This window comes from Notamacropus eugenii, chromosome 4 (assembly GCF_028372415.1).
Source record: "Notamacropus eugenii isolate mMacEug1 chromosome 4, mMacEug1.pri_v2, whole genome shotgun sequence".
Taxonomy (NCBI): Eukaryota; Metazoa; Chordata; class Mammalia; order Diprotodontia; family Macropodidae; genus Notamacropus; species Notamacropus eugenii.
This window is the reverse complement of record NC_092875.1, coordinates 427,944,509-427,969,383: the sequence shown is the minus strand read 5'-3', so window position 1 is coordinate 427,969,383 and position 24,875 is coordinate 427,944,509. Positions and strand designations below refer to the sequence as shown.

Here is a 24,875-nt window from a genome sequence, read left to right as displayed (position 1 = left end):
CATAGCTTTTACAAAGCACTTTCCTTATAACTGACATGAGGTAGGTAGGGTCAGTATTATAGCCTCCTTATTTTACAAATCAGAAAAGTGAGACTCACAGAGGACAGGTGATTTGCCCAAGTTTCAACTTAGAAATGGTCAGTGCTAAGATTCAAACCTAGAATTTTCCTGATTCTAAGTTCTCTAAACTATCTTGCCTCTCATGTTCTATGTCATCCTCAAAACTCAATACCATGCACATTAGAAAGGTAGACTGCACATAAGATTTGCAAAGGCAAAGAAGAGAACTGAGATGCATTAAACTGAGTTTAGAGAAGAGAATTACCTAAGGAATATTTTTTAAATTGTCTAGATTATTTTATGCATTTTATATAAGCATTAAGTATAGAACTAGAGAGGCAGAGTAAGACAAGGTATTTTTACAATCTAGGAAAGAAATAAAAGTTATATAGGATCCTAGGATTAAAAACAAGATATCATCTAGCATTACTCTTTCATTTTTGTAAATTAATAAACTAAGGTCTAAAGAGAAGAATTAACTTGATCAAGAACTTGTGGATAATAAATAGTAAAGCCAGGATTTAAACTCCTGTCTTGTGCTTTCCCCACTGGACTATGTGTTACTTAACTACTCAGGGGAAGTTTTGAGCTTCTGCTGTAGTACTCATGAATCAACATCACAAAGTAAATGCCTCTGCACCATGTTAAGTGAGAATTTTGGTTTAAAACTTGCATGCATTTGTAAAAAAGCAATATTAAATGATGTCTATTGTTTTATGGCCTCCACTGCAACCCTAGATTGTGTACTACGTACCCTAGGGCATCTCTGCTCATTCTGGTTAGATCCAAAAAAACCATGAATTTCTAAAGCACTTGGGAACCCCAGATGGAATGGCAGCATACCCTGGCCTGATTTACATGAAAGTAATCACCTTTAAGACAGGAAGTAATATTTGCCTCATTTTTCCAGACACAAAAATGGAATATCAAGTGACATAAAAAGCAGACTTTACTCCATGATGGCACAGGAGATTAGAGGAGATTCTTGACTTCTACTTCAGTCAGTTAGTGTGACAATAATTCTGCCTCAATATGAATGAGACTTGGAGTCACAAATGTTTTTCCAAAAGAATAATTTGTCTTCTTTAATTGTATAATCACTTGTTCAAATAACTCCATTGATTTTCCTCAACAGGTTAGTGAAGTAGGCTATGAGTCTATTATTATTCACAGTTTAAGATGAGAAAAATGGGACAAAAGAGTTCAGATGACTGGCCCAAGGCCATAGATTTAATAATAGAGTGGGGATTCGATCTCAAATTTTGCATCTCCTTTCTGAATGCTATAATGAATGCATACCTTCAAATGTTCTGTTCCTAGTCTGCTGAATGATTTTTCCTCCATCCTTCTTGCTATAACCAGCCCTCAGAACTTCATGTAAAGCCAGACCATAGAGGAGAATGGCATCATGGAATCCTTCCACAAACATGTTAACCTGAAAGGGTAATAATATCAGTTAGCTGAGACCAAGTGCCAAATTATCTCTCTTTATGATTATTAACAATGATCTTGATCACTGCCCCCATTTCATACCTAGAGAAACTAAGGTATATCATATATTGTTGTTTAGTCATTTATAGTTATGTCTGACTCTTTGTGACCCCATTTAGGATTTTCTTGGCAATGATACTGGAGTGGTTTGACATTTCCTTCTCTAGCTCATTTTACAGATGAGGAAAATGAGGCAAACAGGATTAAGTGACTTGTCCAGGGTCACACAGCTAGTAAGTTTCTGCAGCTGGATTTGAACTCAGGAAGATGTCTTCCCGACTCCAGGCCTATCACTCTGTGCACTACACTACTTAGCTGCCTCTAGGGTATATCATTCTTGTTGTATGGTTCCTGGGAATTCTTCCCCTCCTGCACAGTACTATGATGCCTAAGCTTAATCATCAAATTTATATTTGGATTCTACCACTTTGACAGGCATTGAGCAGCTCTCTGGGTGGGATGAGAGCAAATTTTCAAGTTTCTAACACTAGCTGTTGAACTCAAGTCTTGAAAGCACTGTTTCAAAGCACACTGACACTATGCTAAGGAAAAGAGGGACAAAGGGGCAACACCGTCTGATATAAAATCTTTTGTGAACTTAGTGCATAGATTTTTCCAAGGAATCATGAAATTTCCAATTGAGCAATGAAAGTCTTACAGATTGTATGAAAATGTTAATAATTACAGTTAAATTTTAACAAATTCAGTTCAGTTACATCATGAGTCTTCATGCAAACATTTGAGAAGAGGATTCACATACTCTAGCAACTCCAGTTTTTAAAAAGTTCTTTCTCTTTTTTTAGTATCTTCATTCTTGCTTTCTGTAATTCTGGGATTTTCTGTACCATATATAAATAATTACTGTACATGAAAATACTTGAATCTTCTTTCTCCTAATTAATAATCCATCAACAGGCATCTCTTATGTATCTGGCTCTATGCCACATGGGGATAAATATACTACCCAGCCTCAAGGAATTTATTTTCTATTTAATATCACAATATGTAAAGAATATAAAATAAATAGGGTGAAGAATTTAATGTGGAAGGAAATAGCCTACACAGATTCTCAATTCTAGGGCTGTATTCAAATCCTACCTTAATTTGCAAGTGAATCTGACACATCTCCCTCTTTCTCTACAAAATGGCTAATTTTCCCCAACCCTCTAGGGACACAATTAGCACAGATGAGGCCAACTGTGGGTGGAGACCCCATTAGCAGCACTGCTTGCTACCAGAAATCTGTCATAACACCTACCTCATAGGCCTCAAACCAGAAGCAAAATCCTAGTGTTAAGACTCTTTCACAAGTAGCAAATCCTCACACTTACGTTTGCTTTTTAATGGAAGGAATGCCTCCAAACACATTATAGATACTGGAAATTCAAAGTTTAAAGAAGAAAAAAAGTAATTCTAAGTACAAAGTGAAAAATGAAAAAAAAAATACTCCAACATGAAGTTGTCCTTGAAGCTCTCTTTGCTGGTGGATCATGGGAGCGTATGAAATTTGGAGACTGCACCTAAGCCATTAATAAGAATGTATATTGTATTATTTTCATCGGCCTCAGAAAAAGAGATCCTCAGGGTAATCTGTTTATGGACTTTATACCCCTCAGTCCTGGAAAACGTTTCCTCATCTATTATAAATAAATCTTCCTAAACACCAAAATTGATTTGGCTGATCCTGAATGTTGTCCAAATCAAGTTAAACAGATGTAATGCAGATGTTAGAGGAATTTACCATATAATAGTGATATAAAAGATAAACAGAATAATCATAGAAATGCACAGAGATTATATAATTGAAGAGAGAACTAGCCTAATGGTGACAGTCAAATTCAGGAATGACAAATATTTGTCCTATGTAGTTAATTGTTTATCACTGCTATGAAATGGGATTCATTATCTCTCTTACATTCAGACTAGGGAAATATCATGGTAGAAATGGGATTATGCTTCAACATTTTAATTAGAGCATATCTAATATAGGTTATGTATAGTTTTATCCTGTTTCTTCTGGGCTGATTCTTGTGAGACATAAGAACAATTTGGTCAATATCCAGAATGAGATTTTCATCACTTGGCTTTTTTGGTAATGACATTCATCAGCTACACCATATAATGCAGGATAGAGAAGTAAAGTAATTATTTATTGGGGGGGTAGTAACTTATAAAATAGATCATTTTGAGGGCCAAATGGTAATCTCTCTTTCTGTGTCCTTTGTCTCTCTTCTCTTTGTCTGTCTGTCTCTCTCATATAGTCAGGGGAATTTCTTAATGCTTGTATTAGCAACTTTCCTCATATAAGCAAAGAATGACGCTTCTCAGCTGTTCTCTAAAGTGGGAGTAAATAATCCTTGTCACTAACTCCCTGGGATGCTCAGATCTAGAGGAGAACACTTGTAAATCACTTGGTGTATATTAGAATAAAGCTACCTAAATTAAAAGCACTGTCAGATCCTGCCTGGCTTTTTCTTTGTAGTACTCACATGTGCTGAAACAAATAATATAGTGACTCTGACTTCTTACTTAAATCCCTACCTCCAAAACTTTGGTGAAGATACAAATTTTCTAGCTTCTATAAAATAGAAGTTTGCAAAGAATCCTCAGAAAAAAGTCCACCTCCCAAGCTCCCACATCATGAAGAATGAGAGGCATTTGTGAAGGACAGCAATGTTTAGGAGGTGAGGGTGGGTCCTCCCCATCATAGCAGCATAACAGTCAATGTGACAATGTTTTTCTACCCTGAAGATGCAACCTTGGATCACCAGCTCTGCAGAAGCAGAGGCAGAGGCTGATGCTGAAATGTAGTCTTTATTTCTGACTCAGGATGCCTGTGGATCTGGGGGACTGGGGAAAAGAAGGCAATCAACAGGATAAGGAGGAGGGAACAAATAGCCTGAGACACACTGGGAACTGGAGGGACTTTAGAAACCATCTAGTCCAATCCCTTCATTATATAAATCCCTTCCTAACCTCTAGTCTAGTTACTGTAGTGGTCTTTTAATCACCTCATGTTTCTCTACACTCCAGGTTCATCCTCAACATTGCTGCCAAAGTCATTTTCCTTCAGCATAGATATGATTCTGTTACTCCCCTATGTAATCAACTCTACTCTGGGCCCACACAGATGGTGGGGGAATCAAAGTGACTGATACAAAATCCCTAAAACCTGAGACAGTACACCCACCCCCACTGGAAGCAGAGCTCTACCTTAACAAAGAGTTAGAAAGTCAAGTGTTTGGCTGGGAAGATGAGTAAACACCGCAAAAGAACTCAGACTATAGAATCTTACTTTGGTGACAAGAAATATCAGGGTATACAACCAGAGGAAGACAACAGAGTCAAAGCTCTTATATCAAAAGTCCCCATGTGGAATATGAATTGGTCACAGGCTATAGAGGACCTCAAAAAGGATTTTGAAAATCAAGTAAGAGAAATAGAGGAAAAATTGGGAAGAGAAATAAGAGTGATGCAAGAAAATCATGAAAATTGACTCAACAGTTTTCTAAAGGAGACCCAAAAAAATACTGAAGAAAATAACAACTTAAAAAATAGGCTAACCTAAATGGTAAAAGAGGTCCAAAAAACCAATGAGGAGAAGAATTCCTTAAAAAGAATTGTCCAAATGGAAAAGGAGATCTAAAAGCTCACTGAAGAAAATAATTCCTTCAAAATTTGAATGGAGCAAATGGAAGCTAATGACTTTATGAGAAATCAAGAAATTATACAACAGAACCAAAAGAATGAAAAAATAGAAGACAATGTGAAATATCTCACTGGAAAAACCACTGACCTAGAAATCCAAGAGGGATACTTTTAAAATTATTGGACTACCTGAATGCCATGATCAAAAAAAGAGCCTACACATCATCTTTCAAAAAATTATTAAGAAAAACTACTCTGATATTCTAGAACCAGAGAGTAAAATAGAAATTGAAAGAATCCCCCAATTGCCTCTGGAAAGAGATACTAAAAGGAAAACTCCTAGGAATATTGTACCCAAATTCCAGAGTTCCCAGTTCAAGGAGAAAATATTGCAAGCATCCAGAAAGAAATTATTCAAGTATTGTGGAAATACAATCAGAATAACACAAGATCTAGCAGCTTCTACATTAAGGGATCGAAGGGCTTGGAATATGCTATTTTTGAGGTCAGAGGAGCTAGGATTAAAAGAATCATCTATCCAGCAAAACTGAGTATAATCCTTCAGGGGAAAAAATGGATATTCAATGAAATAGAGGACTTTCAAGCATTCTTGATGAAAAGACCAGAGCTGAATAGAAAATTTAACTCTCAAAGACAAGAATCAAGAGAAGCATGAAATCATAAGAGACTTATCAAAGTTGTACTGCTTACATTCCTCCTTGTAACTCATGAAACCTTTCTCAGTATTAAAGTAGTTGGAGGAAATATAGATAGATAGATAGATGGACAGATAGTTGGAAAGATGGCATAGGGTGAATTGAATATGAAGGGATGATAGCTAAAAATAAAATTAAAGGGTGAGAGAGGAATATATTGGGAGAAGGAGAAAGGGAGAGATAGAATGGGGTAAATTATCTCACATAAAAGAAGCAAGAAAAAGGTTTTACAATGGAGAGGAAGAGAGGGAAAATGAGAAGGAATGAGTGGACCTTATTCTCATTGGATTTGGCTTTAAGAGTGAATGACATACACACTCAATTGGGTATCTGATCCTACAGGAAAGTAGGGGGAAAGGGGATTATTTGTGGGGGTGAGATAAGGGAGGGCAGATTTGGGGAGGGGGTAGTCAGAAGCAAACATTTTAGAAAAGGGACAGGTCAAAGGAGAAAACAGAATAATTGAGGGGGCAGGATAGGATGGAGAGAAATATAGTTAGTCTTTCACAACATGACTATTATGGAGGTGCTTTGTATAACTACACATGTATAACCTATACTGAATTGCTTGCCTTCTCAATAGGAGTGAGTGGGGAGGGAAGAAGGGAGAAAATTTGGAACTCAAAATTTTAAAAACAAATGTTAAAAAAATTGTTTTTACATGCAACTGGGAGATAAGATATACAGGCAATGGGATACAGAAATCTATCTTGCCCTTCAAGAAGGTAAAGGGGAAGAGAATAAGAGGGGAGAATGGTAAAAGGGAGGGCAGACTGGGGGAAGGGGTAATAAGAATACATGCTATTTCAGGGTAGGATGGAGGAGAAAGATGGGGAGAAAATCTGGAACTCAAAATCTTGTGGAAATGAATGTTGAAAACTAAGAATAAATAAATAAATTTAAATCTTAAAAAAAATGCTCTTCAACTTTGCCAGCTCAATTTTTTCCATGGTAATTTTATATTACTCTTTCTTTTGTACTTGGCAATCCAGACAAACGGGTATTTTCTCCCTTCCTCACACACAACACCCCATCTCCCTCCTCTTTGCCTTTGCTCTGGCCATTTTTCAATGTCTAGAATACACTTTCTCCTCCTCTATGGCCCCACAGAATCTCTCACTTCTTTCAAGATGAAAATTTAGCTCTGCCATCAACACGAAGACTTTTCTCATCTTGACAACTGCTAGTGCCCTCCCTCTCAAATTATATTGTATTTAAATACTTTGTACTTTTACATTTATTCTATTTATTTTTCTTTTATGTACTTACATATGTATTCTCTTATTAGAAGGTCTGTTGATTTTAAGTTTTTTTTTTCTTATTCACTGTATATGTATCCCAGGGCATAATGTGGAACATAGTAGGCATTTAATAAATGCTTGCTGATTGATGTATTATAGATGAGGAAACCGAGGCACTGAAAGTTTAAATCACTTGCCCAAGGTAACAAAGGTAGTAAGTGTCAGAGGTGGACTTTGAACTTAGGTCATCTGATTCCAGTCCTCGAACCCCTTCCACGTACCTGCCATGCTGCTTCACAAGGTAAAATTTAAACATGGCAGTTCCACTGTTCTGAAAAAGAGCTTGCCATAAAAATTGTGATGGATGTTTCTCATTTTTCTTCTTTTTGTAATCCTCCTTTCAACTTCACCCTTAAATCCCCTTTGGATGTTTTGATTTGATTGGATCACTTATCAAGCTTTTTTGGTAAAAATTTGTTTTTACCTTTCCAAGGAAGAAACTCCTTTGACTTATGCTGATTGCTACCCTCTCTGTAATCTAAAGCCTTACAGAGTTGCCTGGAGCACTAAAAGGTTGAGTGATTTGCCCCAGGATTAGACAGCCATGTGTCAGAATACCACATGAATAATATTGCTTGTAATCTTCCACCTTCCTTCTTTGTAAGACCTTTTGCTGACATAGCTCTTAATTTGGCAAAGAAATTCAAATGTTTCTGGATAAGAAGGTCTAGGCTATTTCAGCTTATTCATTGTGACTGTTTTATGTCACTTTTTTTTTGTACGTAGTAGTGATAAATGCCTATTCTTTTATCTATTTCCCATTTTTGCTTTTGTTTTTACATCAGCCATTTCTTTAACCAGGTCAGGTACATGCTCTTTTAGTTCACCTCACATCTCATTTTAATTCTTTTCTCTAGTTTATTTTTTTCATTTTTTTTCATTCCTTTAACAAGTAGATAGGCTACATGTATAGGCTGATTCAAACATTACTCACATCAGTAACTGATTGAATTTCTTATTTTAAAAGACATAATCAATTTCACTTTTCATGATATTTGGTACTTATCACATGTAGTATCTCATACATAGTCCTTTGGAAAGAAAAAATGTATTCCTGATATATAGGATTGAGGTTTCAATGTACTCTAGAAGCCTTATCCTTGTTTATTTCTTTATCCTGAGCTATATTTTGGAATACTTTTTTTTTTTGTAATCCTTCCTTATGCCCACATTTGCACTGAAGTCAAAAAGTATTAATATATACATTATTTTAATTTGTAGACAATAAATTCTTTGAAGAATTTCTCTGCCTTCTCATATTCTGCCACACGCTCTGATATATAAACTGTAACTATATTTATAGCCGTCATTTTGCTTATACTTATCACAAGAATCATAATGCAAGATGACCAAATGTCCTATAAAATGCTGTTTCTTTTTTCCTTTGGATAACTAAGTCTGAATTCTGCCCAGTCCTTCATCAGACTTTCCAAGTAAGTACCTGTGAGCCATCCTTCATTTTAGCAGACACCTAAATTACTCCTAGGAAAAAAGCTAGTTATTAAGCTATGTAACTATTAAGTTATCCACTATGTATGCCTTTGAAGGAATTTTTTTTTTGTTAGTGTAAAATAAGATTTTAAAAAATATTGTGTGAATCCCAGAAAAGGAAAAAGAAAGGGGAGGGGGGTGGAATCACTTAGGTTGCTACAAGAGTAAGGAATGTTAATTGAGTGTAAGGAAAACATGAACAAAAAATAAAACTAAACTTGTAAGGTTGAATACCATGTCATTAAAACAACCTTTTGTTGTAGAAGATCCTAAATGGATTGTTTCTAAAAGTTGTGCCTCCTTTAATACAATTCAAGATTGAATTAACTTTTTTGGTTGTCAGATCACATTGATGACTCATATTGAACTTAGAATCCACTAAACACCCCCCGGGATTTTTTTTTGGGAGGGAGGTCATACCCGCATTTTATTCTTATGAAGTATAAGACTTTGCATATATTCCTACTGAATTACACCTTTTAATGGTAGTAGTGTGGTATGGTAGATTGGGAGACAACATTACAGCCAGGATGTACTGGTTGCAAGTCAGTATCTGACATATATACTGTCTCTGTCACAAAAGGCAAGTCATTTAACCAGCTTCTCGTTATCACACACAACATTCTAAGTCTAAAGGTTACAGCGAAGTTGCTGATTTACATTGATCCATAGCAGGAATACTCTACATCAATGAAATTAAAAGAATAACCATTGCTAATTGGTTACATATGGCTTTAAAACTCGGGCAAAGACTGTATATTTGCAATTAACAATTGTTTTCAAGAATTAAAGGTGATTTTGATGTATACCCACAAGGTCCAATATAATATTTTTGTGGTTGGTCAGTAGTGTCTGATTCTTCATGACCTCATGTGGGGTTTTCTTTGCAAAGTTATCAGAATTGCCATTTCCTTTTCCAACTCATTTTACAGATGAGGAAACTGAAGCAAACAACATTAAGTGACTTGCCCAAGGTCACACAGCTAGTAAATGTCCAAGGCCAGAGTTGAATTCAGATCTTCCTGACTCCAGGCTCAGTGCTCTATCCATTTCGCCTCCTAGCTGTGCGAAATATGGTATTATCCTTTGAATAATCTACAGCTTCTCATTTGTTCAATAGTAAACTTCTATACTTGCAAAGTGACTGAAATCCATCTAAAAGCTAATCAGTAATCACCCAGGAAGTAAAAGGGCACTGGGAAATAATTGAGAGAAGGCATAGAATTTTAAGAGCTGGAAAGTACTTTGGTTTCATCTAATCCCATCTCCTCCATTTTACAGATAAGGAAACTGAGGTTCCCCCAAAGATATATTACTAGTCCAAGTAAACAAAGCTTAACAATTAAAAATGTTGCCATACCAATATACTTTCCTTTAATGAGAGTATGACTGAAAGTAATTTTGCATATTTATCTATTTTGCAAGTCATCATGGCCAAAAATACTATAAAAATGAAATAGATTATATGTTAATAGACAATAAATGATTGATTAGTGATAGGGAAGCAATTTTCAAATACACTGTCTGTAGATAATAAGACAACTGACTTGTTTAAAGAGCAATGATCAAAAAAGAAAAAAGGATACAAAGGAACTCCAACTTGACCTAAATGAGCTGTTGAAACCAAAAATGGGAAATGGAAGGGGAAAAAATGCTGACATAAATTGCAACCATTTCCTAAGAATTTTAGTCAGTATAAAATTATTAACATCATACGGTGACCAGAAGAGCCTAGAGATGACCTCAGTTACCAAACACATTGCCAAGTAAAGCGTTATGGAAGCTAAGGTGTAACATCAGTTGGGGAGATGAATTCATTTGTGAAATCTTATGGCATTGTGGGAAGATAGCTACACTGATGCACTGATGTTACCTTAGACTGGAGAAGTAGTCTAACCCTTCTGGACATACCTCAGGAATCATTCAAGAAAAGTGGCTAAAATATCTACATTCTTTGACTCAAGAGATCCTACTGAAGGGACAAAGCTTTGTTACATTACACTGGAGACCTTCTTAAAGGCTAACATCAATCAATAATTAATATTCTCTAGGTTAAAATTTCAACTGGCTACAGTTCTAACTTTTTAATTATTCAGTCAAACATTTCTCCATCTTAGAAGCATGGACTTTTAAATCCAGAAAGGGCCTTAAAGATCATTGAGTCCAAGTATATCATTTTTATAAATAAAGACCTAAAGTTCAAGAATTTGTGACAAGATGGCATAGCTACTTAGTAGCCAAGTCAGAACCAGCATCAATGTCACCAGATTCCCAATCTGGTGCTCTTATCTCCTTATGTCTCCAAAGACTTCATAAAGCCCTTTTCAAATATCTTGCTAAAATCCATATGGAATAAGGAATGTGGGAGAGTGTATCTGTGATTTCATGATTGGAGAGACCTTTTGATGAGGATCTTCCTCTTCCCAGGCATGTCTGTATCTTCTCTAAACTGGACAGTCTCAGAGAACTGCCTACAAATCCGAGAAATTAAGTAACTTTCTCAGTCCCACACAGCCAGGATACATCAAAGGCCAGGCACATATGTAACAAAGTTTTGTTAAAAAAAAAAAAATGCCAGTGACTTCCCAATGATATTCTATATAGAGCACTGAGCCTGAAATCAGGAGGGCTCATCTTAGTTCAAATCTGGCCTCAGACACTTGTTACTTGTGAGCCCCTGGGCAAATCACTTAACTGCTTGCCTCAATTCCTCATCTGTAAAATGAGCTGGAAAAGAAAATGGCAAACGACTCCAGTATCTTTGCCAAGAAAACCCTAAATGGGGTCATAAAGAGTTAGACATGACTGAAACGACTGACCAACAAAAGCTGTTTATAGAATCAATGGGTCAAGTAAACCTTTCAGAAAGGGGTGTGTGTGAGAGTGTGTGAGTGTGAGTGTGTGTGTGTGTGTGTATGCACGCGTGCATATTTGCCAAGATTTGTTCTTAGCTAATTAATGGTGTCTCCCAATGATCACAGCTTCCTTTTCAAAGGTCTCGCAAACTGTGTATTTACTAATCCATTCTATATTTTTTCAGAGTTCCACAACAAATTATTTATACATGGTTTCTATTTTTTGCCATTTTTCAAAAATTGCAGCATCATTGGTGTATTATCTCATCTTCTCACATGTCTTCTGCCTTTCATGTTTTCTCAAAAGTTTCTAGTTATGTTTCAGCAGCAGCAACAACACTGTCTGGTCCTAGGGACCTGTACTTATTTAGGTATTCTCTCACTGTCTCTTCAATTACCTGAATATTCAGTTTTACGTTAATCAATCTTGTTCTACTCTTTCCACTTTGAAGGTCCTCTTTGATGAGGCAGATGGAAACAAAATAAAAGCTGAGCTCTGCTTTTTCTTCCTCATCCATAAACATGACACCATCCTTCTAAATTAGCAGTTCTAGCCATTCTTGGCTTATGTTCTTCTCTTTTGTCATTTTCAGTTTTATTGATTCTTTTTATATTACATAAACATGTTACTCCCACTTCATGAGAAGTCTCATCACAAAGTTAAACAGGTAAATAAAACTAATAATTCAGCGACCTCTTCTGAAAGTGCTCACAATAATTTCTATTTATAGCACCACTTCTGACTCTCTATTTTAAAAATTTCACAGAAATAATTTTTCTCTCCCTCCTACTCTATCCTATTAAGAAAAGAAAAGAAAAAGCAAATTTCCTGTAACATACCATCAGGCAAAACAAATTCCATGTATGTATATACATAATATGTACATGCATGTTGGTGTGTATACACAGGTGTCTGTGTATATGTCTCATTCTACACCTTAAATCTATCACTTCTCTGCCATTCAGAGCATGCTTTATCACTGCTCCTCTGGAATCATGAATGGTTACTGTATTGATCATAGCTTTATAGCTTTTTAAAGTTGAATGCTTTTAGTTGAATCATTGCAGAAATGGAACTGATTCTGCTCACATCATTGTTGAAATGAACATAGTTTTGTATTTTGTTTTTTTATCATGCCTGCCATCATTGTTTCACTCCCATTTCTATAACACTGAAACAATCCAACATTTTTTCAGGCACACTATAAACAACCCCTGATCATTCTTGGAATCATGTTATTTTTGGAGATAAAAAAGGCCTAAGGAATCATATAATCAGTCTCTCATCTGAGATATACCAGCCTCTGACACTGCTATGTTTCCTGTTTTCATCTGTGATCCCTTAAAATCCTTAGACATAATCCCTCAAACCATCCAATATACTCACCACTCTTCCATTCCTCTCTAGCTGCAGAAGACTCCTCTGCTTTCTGAACTCTCATTTACTATTCTACTACCTCTAAGTTAGATATATATCCATGCAACAGTTTCCCTCTTCCAAAAAACCTTTCTCTTGCCTCCCAGAAAACAGAATCAAAATCCCACACCCTCGAAGATTTCCCAGGGAAAAAAACAAAACAAAACAAAACAGAATCAACTCTTGCCTATAACTAACCATAGCTTCCATTCTCTGTTCCTTGATTCCAACTATTATGAGTAAGTTATTTTTTGTGTAACTGTCATCTACGCTTCAGTCTATGCCTGGATATTCATGTCCCTTGGTTAGCACAAGGAATGTGTAGCTGATTTATGTTAAGATTGTAAAGTCTTTGATAATATGAATGGTGTCTTCTTCACACTATGTAAATTTCTATAATATCTAATCAAGTATAATATACAAACCAGACACTCTATACTTATTGATTGATTGATGATGCAAGAATACTAAAGAGAAAGCTTTATAAAGGAATAAACTAAAATAAATCAGATGGATCCATAAATTTCACTAGAAATTAGGACTAGTTCCAAAATCTAACATGAAAAAACTTGTAGGAGAGACCAAAAAAGAGAAGTGAAAATAAAAGTTTGAAAGATGTATATAAGTGAAAGGAATTAAAATTATATTTTCCCAGGAGCAGACAACACAAAAATGATTGCCTTCATTCTTTCCCCATCTCTAATTCATACTACAGACCATAAGACTAGCCTTCTTTTAACATGGTTTTCAAAAGCAACCCAGAGTCATTCACTATTATTATTATTAGGGGTACAGGAGGAAAAGGTCTGGACTTGTCTGTCAGAAGTGCTGGGTTCAGATCTTGGCTCTCAAATTTACTAGCTACATAAACTATGGGAAAGTCACAAACTTTACCTTTATCTTTATAATGGAGATAATACTTCCTTTACTTACCTCACAGACTTGTGAGGACAGTGTTCTGGAAAACATCAATGACCATATAAATGTGAGCAATTATTAGAACAATTAATATTTACTCAACCACCGTTTTCAAACCATATCTATATCTATCTATAGATCGAGATCTAGATATATATCCTTGGATCTTTCAAGACTCACCTCACACACCAAGTTCTATAGGGAGCCTCCTCAACCTCCCGGTCATTCTTCTCCTGACTGTGTGGCCAATCCTTCCTAGTCTCTTTTGTTTACTCACCATCCACATGATATGTGTGTATATGTATATATGTATAAACATAGAACATATGTATGTATGTGTTATATGTATGTGCATATGTATGCACAGACACACACAAACACACACATTTATCCTTTTGCTTCTAGGATCTCATATAGATTCTTCTCTTTAGCTTTTAAATCTGTATACAATCTGGTCTTAGTGTATCTTCTCAGCTTCACTGAGCATTACTTCCCCTTCATCACTCTGGGCTCCATCCAAGCTAGCCTTCTTTCTCTTCCAGCATCCCCTGGCCCCGTGCCTTTGCACTGACCATCCTGTGTGTCTGAATGCATTTCTCCCTGTTTCTACCTCATAGTTACTCTCTCCCTTAAAGATCCAGCTCAAGCCCTATCTTCTGCAAGAAATCTTTCCGGATCCCCCACCCCCATCTAACTGCTGGTGGCTTCCCTCCCAAACCACCTCATATTTAACTACTTTACATATCTACATTTATTTAATTCATATTTGCATATGCATTTGTAAGCATGTACAAATGTAATGTAATGTACACATGATACATGTGTGTATGTAAGCTCATTGCAAGTAGGGATTGTTTCGCTCTTTGTTGTTATGTCCCCAATGCCTAGCTGAGGGTCTGGAACATAGCAAGCACTAAATAAATATTTGTTGATTGATAGATACTTCTCTAAGTCTACTTTCCAGAGCCATCTTTTATGTATCTCTTTATTTATATGGTGTCAACTCCATCAGGATGGAAGCTTCTTCAATGCAGGGACTGTTTCTGCCTTTCTTTGTATCTATGTTTGGTGCAATGTCTGGCACAAAATAACCATTTCATAAATAATTTAAATTGAATGACTGATCTATTGATCAATCTAACTGTTTAATAGAGGGGGTCCTACTATTCTTCCTATCTCATACAAGGTTAGGATTTTTTTAACTTCTATCAAGAATAAGCTGGAAAACATTTGACTATAGTACTATTTCCTATGGGGCAGAAATCAGTTTGTGGTCCATGATTAAGATCTAAATTCCCTGTGGCTCAGGAAGCTCAACTGCCTGAAGATAATTAGAACTAGAGAAAACCTCCATTCAAAGTAGAGAATCATGGGATACCAGGAATTAGAACCAGAAAGAAACTCAGAGGTCACCTACTAACCCTTCCATTTTACAGATAAGAAAACTGAGTTTCAGAGAAGTAATTTACCCAAAGTCACACAGGCACTGAGCAACAGAATTGGGATATTAATGGGGGTGCCTGAAAAATACCAACATTACTGAATAACTCTTTTTGGAGTAAGCGTTGTCCTATTAAGACTTTTTTTTTCTTAAAAATGTGAATACACCTGGTAAAGGTAATATTTTCAATTTTATTCTGAATGAGTTTATCAGACTGTTCTCCTCCTTCACAGGAGACAGAGGACAGGATGAGAGAAGTAACCCATTGTAAGGATAAGATTTATATTGGTGAAAAGGGCAGATGGAGAAGAAGAGTTTGCCTACTTCACAACTTTTCCTATAAATCGCCTTAAGGTAGATTGTAGTGAGGTTGTTACACATACATTATTTCAAATTAAACTGGTGTTGTTTAGTCATTTTCAGTCATGTCTGACTCTTCATGATCCCAGTTGAGGTTTTTCTTGGTGAGGATACTGGAGTGGTTTGCCATTTCCTTCTCCAGCTCATTTTACAGATGAGGAAACTCAGGCAAACAAGGTTAAGTGATTTGCCCAGGGTCTCACAGCTATTAAGTGTCTGAGGTTGCATTTGAATTCATGAAGATGAGTCTTCCTGATTCCAAGTGTAGTGTTCTATCCATTGGACTACACAGGTAGTACTGTAATCAGGTTATAATGTATGCATTATTTCAAATTAAATTGGTACGGTGTAGGTAAATAGTTGTTATTTTTATAACAGCATACATTGATTTTTAAAGAACATTTTCATCACTAAAGTACTTTGAGAAATGAGATTGGCTTAATAAATAGAAAACAGTCTTCCAAGTCCAGAAGGCCTACCCAGATTCTAATCCTGTCTCTTACACATACTGGCTATGTGATTCTGGGGAAGTTATTTAACTTCTCAGTGCACAAGGCAACTATTTAAGACTGTAGGTTGCGGAGAAGCTGCTGACCTGTACTGAGAGATGGAGTTTCCTCATCCAGTTATTCCCTATAACAATGAAAACACCAGTCCAGTTCCTATCCCAATCCCACGTCCATCAAAAACTCATGTTTTGAGTATTAAGAATTTTATAAAACAACATAAAAGCCCTGTTATACCACACTGCCAGAAAAAAGAATATGACCACTTTAGTCTTTTCATGAACACACACATACACACGTATCATGTGTACATATATCATGAGTACATATGCACACGTACACTATATGTATGTATGTATGTGTGTGTATATATATGTGTGTGTGTGTGTGTGTGTGTATGTGTATGAATTAAAGTGCTATTTGTTTCAGTCCAGACTGGATGAAAATTTTGCCATCATTATTTCCAAGTACTTTCATAGCTAAAATTATTTTACAACACAAAATGAAAAAACATATGTAACAACATATAAAATGTAATCCAATGGACTGAAAGCAATATTTAAACAGACTACAGATGTTTTAAGGCACCTAGATGGAACAGTTGGTAGAACCCTGGCCCTGGAGTTGGGAGGACCTGAGTTCAAATCCCATCTCAGACGTTTACTAGCTGTGTGACTCTGGGAAAGTCATTTAACCCTGTTTTCCTCAGTTTCCTTATCTGTAAAATGAACTCAAGAAGAAAATAGCAAGCCACCCCAGTGTCCTTGCCAAGCAAACCCCAAATGGGGTCACAAAGAGTCAGACATGAAACAACAAAAAGCAACGGATGTTTTAGACTAGCAAGAAGAGTATATTATTTGTGAAAGGCAACAGAAGACAGAGCTTTTTCACCTTTTACCCTCATAAGACCCATTTTACCACCATCAATATGAAAGCACTAGGGGGCTAAACTAGAGCATAGACCATTATTTATTTATTTTCCTTTGCTTTATAGATTGTTATTGTCAAATAATTCAACCCAAAGTAGGCAGCTTATTAGATTTTCCATATTTATTAATTATGTTTACAAACATTTTCACAGAATCTAGTAATGTTTGCAAATAATCGATCATGCCTGTACATGATAACATGATAGCATATTCACTAGAGTTTGGAGAAACAATACACTCAACCCTGCCAATAAGCAAATAACTTTATGTGTGAAAGACAAGAAAAAGAGTCTTTAATTAATAGATACTTAATGTTTCCTAATCAAGTTAGAACAATTTTTTTCAACAAAACTGACTGTATTATTTTATTTGGACATAATTAGAAGAATAAACTCAAGCGAATGGAGTTAACAGAATGAATTTTTTCATATTCCCTCTATTTTACAAGTATTAAAATAATACATTTTTGTATGTCTTCAATTTTTAGAAAAGCTGTTTTTTCTTTGGACTGGAAAATGGTTTTTTTAAGTCATTTCTTTCTTTCACTGTAGCCCCTTTCTTCTTCCTAATTGCTTTTCAATAATAGAATTAATCTTCTGAATTTGTTGGCATGTGAATTTTTTTTCTTGTTGTGGAATGCCAAAGTGTGGTTTGCTTTTATTCTTTCAAATGCAATTAGCACAGCGATCTGTGCCCTGAATGGGCCTTTTCATTTGGACAAATTACTCCCTGGCCAACAGTAAAGAGAAAGGGACTGGGGGATGGGGAAGGAAGCCATCCAGCCTGTTCTTATTCTGATGGGACTGGAAAGCCACAAAAGCCTTCCAGTCACCAGTCAATGACCCAGGCTGCCTGATGTGGGGCAAACACAGCTCTGCATATGTTGCTTTTTGGGTTGTTTTTGCTATTTTCTTTCATTAGCTTTGCTGAATAGCTAACTTTCAAAATTTATTTCTGACAGTGCTGTCTCCATTCAACTGGATGATGCCAATAAGACAACAGTGCAGGGAAGGACCCAGTCAATGCTGAAGGGATGATCTGATCTCGTCAATTTCAGGACTGACATCATCTCCTACTCTTCTTTTCTTGATAATTGGTATTAAATCAAGAATTTTCAGCTTCAGAATATATCTTGCTATTCCTTCTCTTGACTTACAGAACTTAATATGTTTTTTGAAAACATTTCAATTTCCAAAAGGTAATGTCTGATCTAGTTAAACTATGATTTACTAAACCTTGCCTTTGCTCACATTCTTGGGCTAGATAAATGCTCTGACACCTCATTCTTCCTTCTCTATATTTGGATGCATCAGAGGATGGAGAAGAGAGAATTTTCACACACATCTTTACTCACTAACAATACTGCTGTGCATCAGGCAGTGTTGGAATGTTTGTTTAATTAGTTAAATTTTCAGCTCTTCAATAAGAAGAAAAAACAAGTTATGGGTGGCCAGCTAACCTCAAAAGAGCAAATATCCCAGGTTATAAAATCATCCCTGCTCAGAATACTTGGTTAGAAATAAAAACAGCATTTACCAAATTCTCCCCTAAGTCAGAAACAGAGGTAGCATTAAGAAGGATGAAACTAAGTCTAAAGTCAAAATCAAAATACTAAGGGGGCAGCATTATTTAACCAAAGAAAAAGATTTTTTTGGTGTACTTTATAACCAAAACATTATTTCTAAATTTAAATAATACAACACCCAAGATCACACAAGGCAATTTCTGAAAATTCTAGGTCAACTTCTCAATACAGAGCTTTACAAATCTGTGTTGGACAACAATTAGCTAGCTTGTGTACACAAAAATGTGTTTTGCATATACCAAGAGTTGAATGCTACACATCAATGTTCAATTAGAAGTTAAAGCTCATCTTTAGTGTTTTAGAATATGAACAGTGAACATTTCTAAAGATATCTTCTGATGTATTATTTTAAACAGAAGCATTAACCATCCTTAGTTGTCTCAAGCTCTAAGTTCATCCCTGTAAGGAATACTTTCAACTCCTGTAAATGCTTAGTGTTTGACTGGGTTTGACATTTCATTTCAGAGCTTTTGTTCACACTACATTGGGGCTTTTTGACTAAGGACTTCAAGGATCCTGCAAATATTTGCTGGAATAATCGAGCATATATGGCCTAGCAGATTAAAGCTTCAGATCAGCAAAAGCCATTCTCAACTTGCTTTCTTTAAGAACTGAGTTGCCTCAGTTGAAGTGCTCTGTTCAGAATTTACTGAGAACACTTACCGATTAGATCTAATTCAGAAAACCCACTCTCTACAGTAGCTTCCCTTTAGGAGGCTAAACTGTAAAGTAGCTAAGGCTTCCCATCCTAAGTACCCTCTCTAATAAATATATTCCTGCTCTCTTTCCCTTCAATGTTCCTCTGCTTTCTTTTAAGAAAATGCCATAAAATAAAGTGCTTCCTCCAACAGTAGTGTACTCTATTGTATATGGTTGAGGGGAAGGTAGTAAAGCAGAGAAGGGAATAAACACATAAAACACATAACTCATTAGATAGGGATTATTTTAAATGATCTGTCCAATAACTCCCCTTTATTATTATCCTATCCTTATCTTCGTTTTATTTAATCTTTTTATCCTGACTCACAACTGGTTTAAAGTCTTGGCTTGCCTTCTATTCCATTAAACCTGTTCAAATCAATTTCCATAGTGGAACCTAAGATGCTACTTGCATCAACAGTGGATTTCCTAAAATACACAACAGAATATTTTTCTAAGAGAAGCTCTTGCAAAAACTATTTGAGAAAGGAGCACTTTCAGTCAGGTAGCCAAAGACTATATACTCTCACATACAAAGCAGATAAATCCACCATTGTCACTATATATAGATATAGATATAGATATAGATATAGATATAGATATAGATAAACCTGGTTAAGTATCACTTGACTTACATTGATCTGTAAGCACTCTCTAAGTTTTCCTTGTTTTATGACAGGTTAGTGATGACTTTAATAGCATGAAAACCATATCTTTGGCCTCATCACTAGGCTCTAACTAACTACATTTGTGTATGAAATAATAGCTATGTGAAAGGTGGTTGCACAGAGAAGGTTGAGTAGTCACTGTATCTCCAATAAGAAAAGAATAAGGGAAAAAGCCTAAGAGCTGGTGAGATATGGGCTAGACTAAAAAGGGAACTATATAGTTGATTATTAAAATATTGGATAAGGTTTCCAAAGTAGGTTACAGAATTTCTTTCCCTGGCTATGTTTAATTAAAACATCTAGCTGAAACTAGAATGGATATCCAGCTATCTGAAATGATATCAGTATGTTAAGCAGATTAGAACAAGTGGGATGAACTAGAAAAACTTCAAGGAATCCTATCCTGAGACAGCATACAGATGGCTACATCTTCAACACCATCAGCTTGTTTTAATTGGAGCAACTTTTATAACACTCCATCTTCCTCCCACCACCGTTCATTAATATTTCTAGTGATAAGATGTGTGGGCCATGGCCTGGTATTTACAGTTCCTGGAATTCTTTCATTTCATTTTTTTTTTATTCCTTACCTTATTTTTAAAAATAAAAGAAGAAAGAAAAGTTTTTTAACGGGCATCATTTTAAATAACATAAGACAAGATACTGTTCTTGCATGTCAGTAATCTTTCACATTCTTTGAGGAGACAGAATTGTTTACACAACATTTTTGTTCTTGTTCTTCCTCCTCTCTGTCTCTTTCTCTCCGTATGTGTGTGTGTGTATATATATATATATATATAGATATATATATACACACACACATATATATATATATATAGGTAGTATGAGATAAGATAAGAACAACCATTTTCTAGGATTTCTAAAAAGGCAGAAGAGAATGTTGAAAACTAAAAATTAATTTTTTCAAAAAATTAAAAAAGAAAAAATGTTAAGGCAATGCCATCTGTGTGGACACACTGACTGACCATGGTCATGTTAAAGGAACAAAAAGCTACTGCCTCACAGATGCATGTGAAAGAGACCTCCTGCTACCAAGCTGACAAGATTCTATTTCTTTGTCTGGGCAGCTTGGGCATTTTTACAAAAGCACTAGATTTATTCTGCTACAGAAGAAATTGGCTTGGATTCTGACGGCAAATCCAGTCTGAGTGTTTAGCACACACGTACATGCTGTTTCAGTAAGGAGGTTCAGAAATACAGCTGTTGAGTGCTTTCATATTCTGGCATCATAGACTTTTATGAATCCATTTGCATATTTTCAAGAAATGCTGAGAAACCATCTAACTGATGACTATTATCAAAGGACCTCCATTTCCATGTCACAACTCTAATTATCAAATCACAGACCGCTGATATATTTTCAATAAGAGCTGTCTTATGAACACAACAGTTCCTTTACTCCCATTAATGAATCCTGAGTAGGAAAGAATTGAGGTGGAGAGAAAAGGGGGAGAGGTAGAATGACAGACATTATAAAAGGCCAAAACTTTACAATAGTATTAAACTCAGGCCGGAAGCTCTTTGGTTAGTGACACCCTCATTTGTCAGGCTGTGTCCACAGTTAATTCATTAGCTTTGCCAAGCAAGCTGTTCTCTACAATATGCTCAGCAGTAACAATGTTGCATGCCTAGTTCTGTCAGCCTCAGCCAGGATAAATAAACCTTCTGATAAAATTCAGACCTTCTGTGTAACATATTACTGGGATGACCTCACTGCCAGAGGCTTAATACAGTAAGTGCAGATCTTACATATAGTTTGATCTGGCCATAGCTAGTCACAACATATTTTCAAGTACCTTGTTGAGTCATTTTTCAGTCATATCTGACCCTGTAACACAGTTTACGGTTATCTTGGCAAAGATACTAGAGTGGTTTGTCATTTCCTTCTTCAACTCATTTTACAAATAAGGGGGCAGCTAGGTGGTGCAGTGGATAGAGCACCAGTGCAGGAGTCAGGAGGACCTGAGTTTAAATCTCACCTCAGACACTTGACACTCACTAGCTGTGTGACCTTGGGCAAGTCACTTAACCCCAATTGCCTCATCTCCAGTCATCCTGATGAATATCTGGTCACTGGATTCAGATGGCTCTGGAAGAGAAGTGAAGCTGGTGACCTGCACAGCCCTCCCTCCCTCAAAACAAAGTCAAGTGCAAGTCATGTCATCATTTCTCTGATGGCATGGTCTTCTTTGGCAACGAAGGACGAACACACATACAAATAAGGAAACTGAGACAAACAGGTTTAAGTGAGTTTTGGCATCTCTAATTTCAATGTTTTTTGCTGCTGTAAACCAGTCTTTATTATACCTCAGGTGAAGATGATGCTTAGTTTACTGGATGATAACTCCATATGTTCATTGTTGTTTAGTTGTATCTGACTCTTTGTGACTCCATTTCATGTTTTCTTGGCAAAGACACAGGAATGATTCGCCATTTGCTTCTCCAGCTCATTTTACAGATAAGGCAACTGAGGCAAACAGGCTTACGTGGCTTGTTCAGAGTCACACAGCTAGTAGGTGGGGCCAGATTTGAACTCATGAAGTTGAGTCTTCCTGACTCCAGGCCTAGCACTCTATGCACTGTGCCATCTAGCTGCCCCCTATTTTCAAGTGTAGCACTGACCAAAATATAAGAACCCAACTAAATTTTCACAGCAAATAGAAAAATATGTCATAACCTACCCCAAAGATATGACACTTATTCCTTTTCCCCTTTTGATGGTCCTTGCCATCTCCTACCTCCCACTGTTTAATTGCATCCTTATTTCCCTTTCAATTCCAGATTCCCATCTTCAGCCTTTAAGGGTAGTTTCTTATTTCCCATTCTGTCATTTCCCCACAGTATAAAGACTACAGGTAAGTCATAGGCCCTTACCTACAACATGAAGGCAACAAGTAAGTTACAGGCCTGAAGTCTCTAATGGGTGTTGAAGATAAAATGTACAATTTAGAAGCTATGACAATTAGAGAATATTTTTTTAAAGGAAGGAGCTATGATGTTTGCTGTGGTTCACAGAAACAAAAGAAGCTCCCATGTCTTAGGTATGGAATAAGTATTATTTGATTATGTAACAGAAGAGTATGGATCATTTACTCTATTTCACATGTAACAGAGTGAGCAGGTTACAGCAGAATCAGGAGCCATGGAAGGAACCTTGCTACTGCTATAAGTGTGTGAGCACAGGGTATGGAGGTATTACAGTACTTTGTTAAAACTGTGCATTCCTCTTTGTGTGTGTGTTTGTGTGCTTGCATATGCATGTGTATGAATGTGTGTATATGTGTGTGTAGAAAAAAACACTTCAGGTTATATTTCCAGGTTAGCTCAGGTGGGAGAGCAGAGAATGTTATTAGATATAGATACAAACTATTATTAGATGCCTAGAGCAGTGGAAGAGAGGGAATTCTAGTCACAGTTTCTTCAATGACAGTGTGACCTCACATACTAAGAATCACTGAATTTCTCTGGATCTCAGTTTCCTTACCTATAAAATGGAAAGTCATAGGAAGTATCTTTCCAGCTTTATTTTTATATAATAAAGGTTAATCCTTGGCATAACTGTGGGGAAGGGCTTTCAATTAGGGGTGTCATCAAGTATGATTATAGAGAATCACAGTATAAAGTTTCTCTAGAGTTCATTACTGACAAGTGAAAACCCCAGTTTTAAAATAATTTTAAGAATAAATTATTCATAGAAAGACGATCATATTTAAATAAGAGAGAAGAAATCTTGCACTACTGTCTGTCTGCTGGATGGACTAGGTGACACATCTTTCTCTATTTTCTGTTTATTATTTACTCAAAGAGTCACCCTTCAATTATCCCACCAATGGAGAGAGAAGTAATAGTATAGCTTATCCAAAATAGCAAATAGTTATTTATATTTGACTTGTGAAAGTAAATCCACTACAAAAAGTCATAATGCATTCCAAACCAGGTTTTACATACGCTATTATTAAAATCAGAATACATTCCCTGAATATGTGCCAACTAATGGCTGTGGGCAATGGCTCAAAAGTCTGTTGGGTGAGACTAGGAAGCCAGCCTTCGGTCAATATTTACCTATAAGGCATCTAACCAGATACAGATAATATATTGCTTTCTAAACAACATTTTAGAGACAACATATTGGAGAATATTTGACAAAACAATCAAATGAGATGTTTGGAGAATGTTTTGAAAACCTTAAGACTCTATATATACATCAGCTATTATAATACTTAAGTACTTTTTGCTGCTCTTAAAGCTACTGTGAGGGCTTTCTAGTCAACAAATTGAAATCATATAATAGCAGAATCCCAAGAATTGTAACTTCTCTCATTTTAATGACCCTTAGAATTGTTAGTGGTCAACTGAAACTGGGGCTTTCCAAACTTTTGTTGCTTATATCACTTGGTTTTCTGTATTCCCTATCCAATATGAAAGGAAATAGAGTTTTCCATGTATACACAAGAATAATATGGAAGAGATTAATTTTTATAAAGACAACTTTCTTTGGTATATAACAGCACTTTTTAGTATCATAAAGTTGTTCTCTTGGCAATCTACAAATATTTTCCTTAATGCTTTTATTTTTGAAATGGTTCAGTAGGATCATAGAGTTGATTACTAAATATTCCGCATAGTTATTTGACAAGCTTCTTATACCCATTGAGAATATGCATACCCTAGGACCCTGACAATTCAAATACTTGTGCTCAGTTCGCTGGATCTCCTTTGCCCTTTTCAGACTTCTAGGACAGAGGAATTTGGAGAATAATAAAAAATAA

At 36.0% G+C, this 24,875-nt stretch overlaps 1 protein-coding gene across 10 annotated transcripts in view; it reads right to left on the bottom strand.

Moving 5' to 3' along the window:
* Nucleotides 1–24,875, bottom strand: part of NPR3 (natriuretic peptide receptor 3) — an 82,319-nt gene that overhangs the window by 22,700 nt on the left and 34,744 nt on the right. For all 10 annotated transcript variants that reach the window (XM_072605892.1, XM_072605899.1, XM_072605890.1 and 7 more), the window contains one exon: nt 1,360–1,495. In XM_072605892.1, the coding sequence (XP_072461993.1) occupies nt 1,360–1,495 (136 nt within the window). The remainder of the gene's footprint in view (nt 1–1,359; nt 1,496–24,875) is intronic.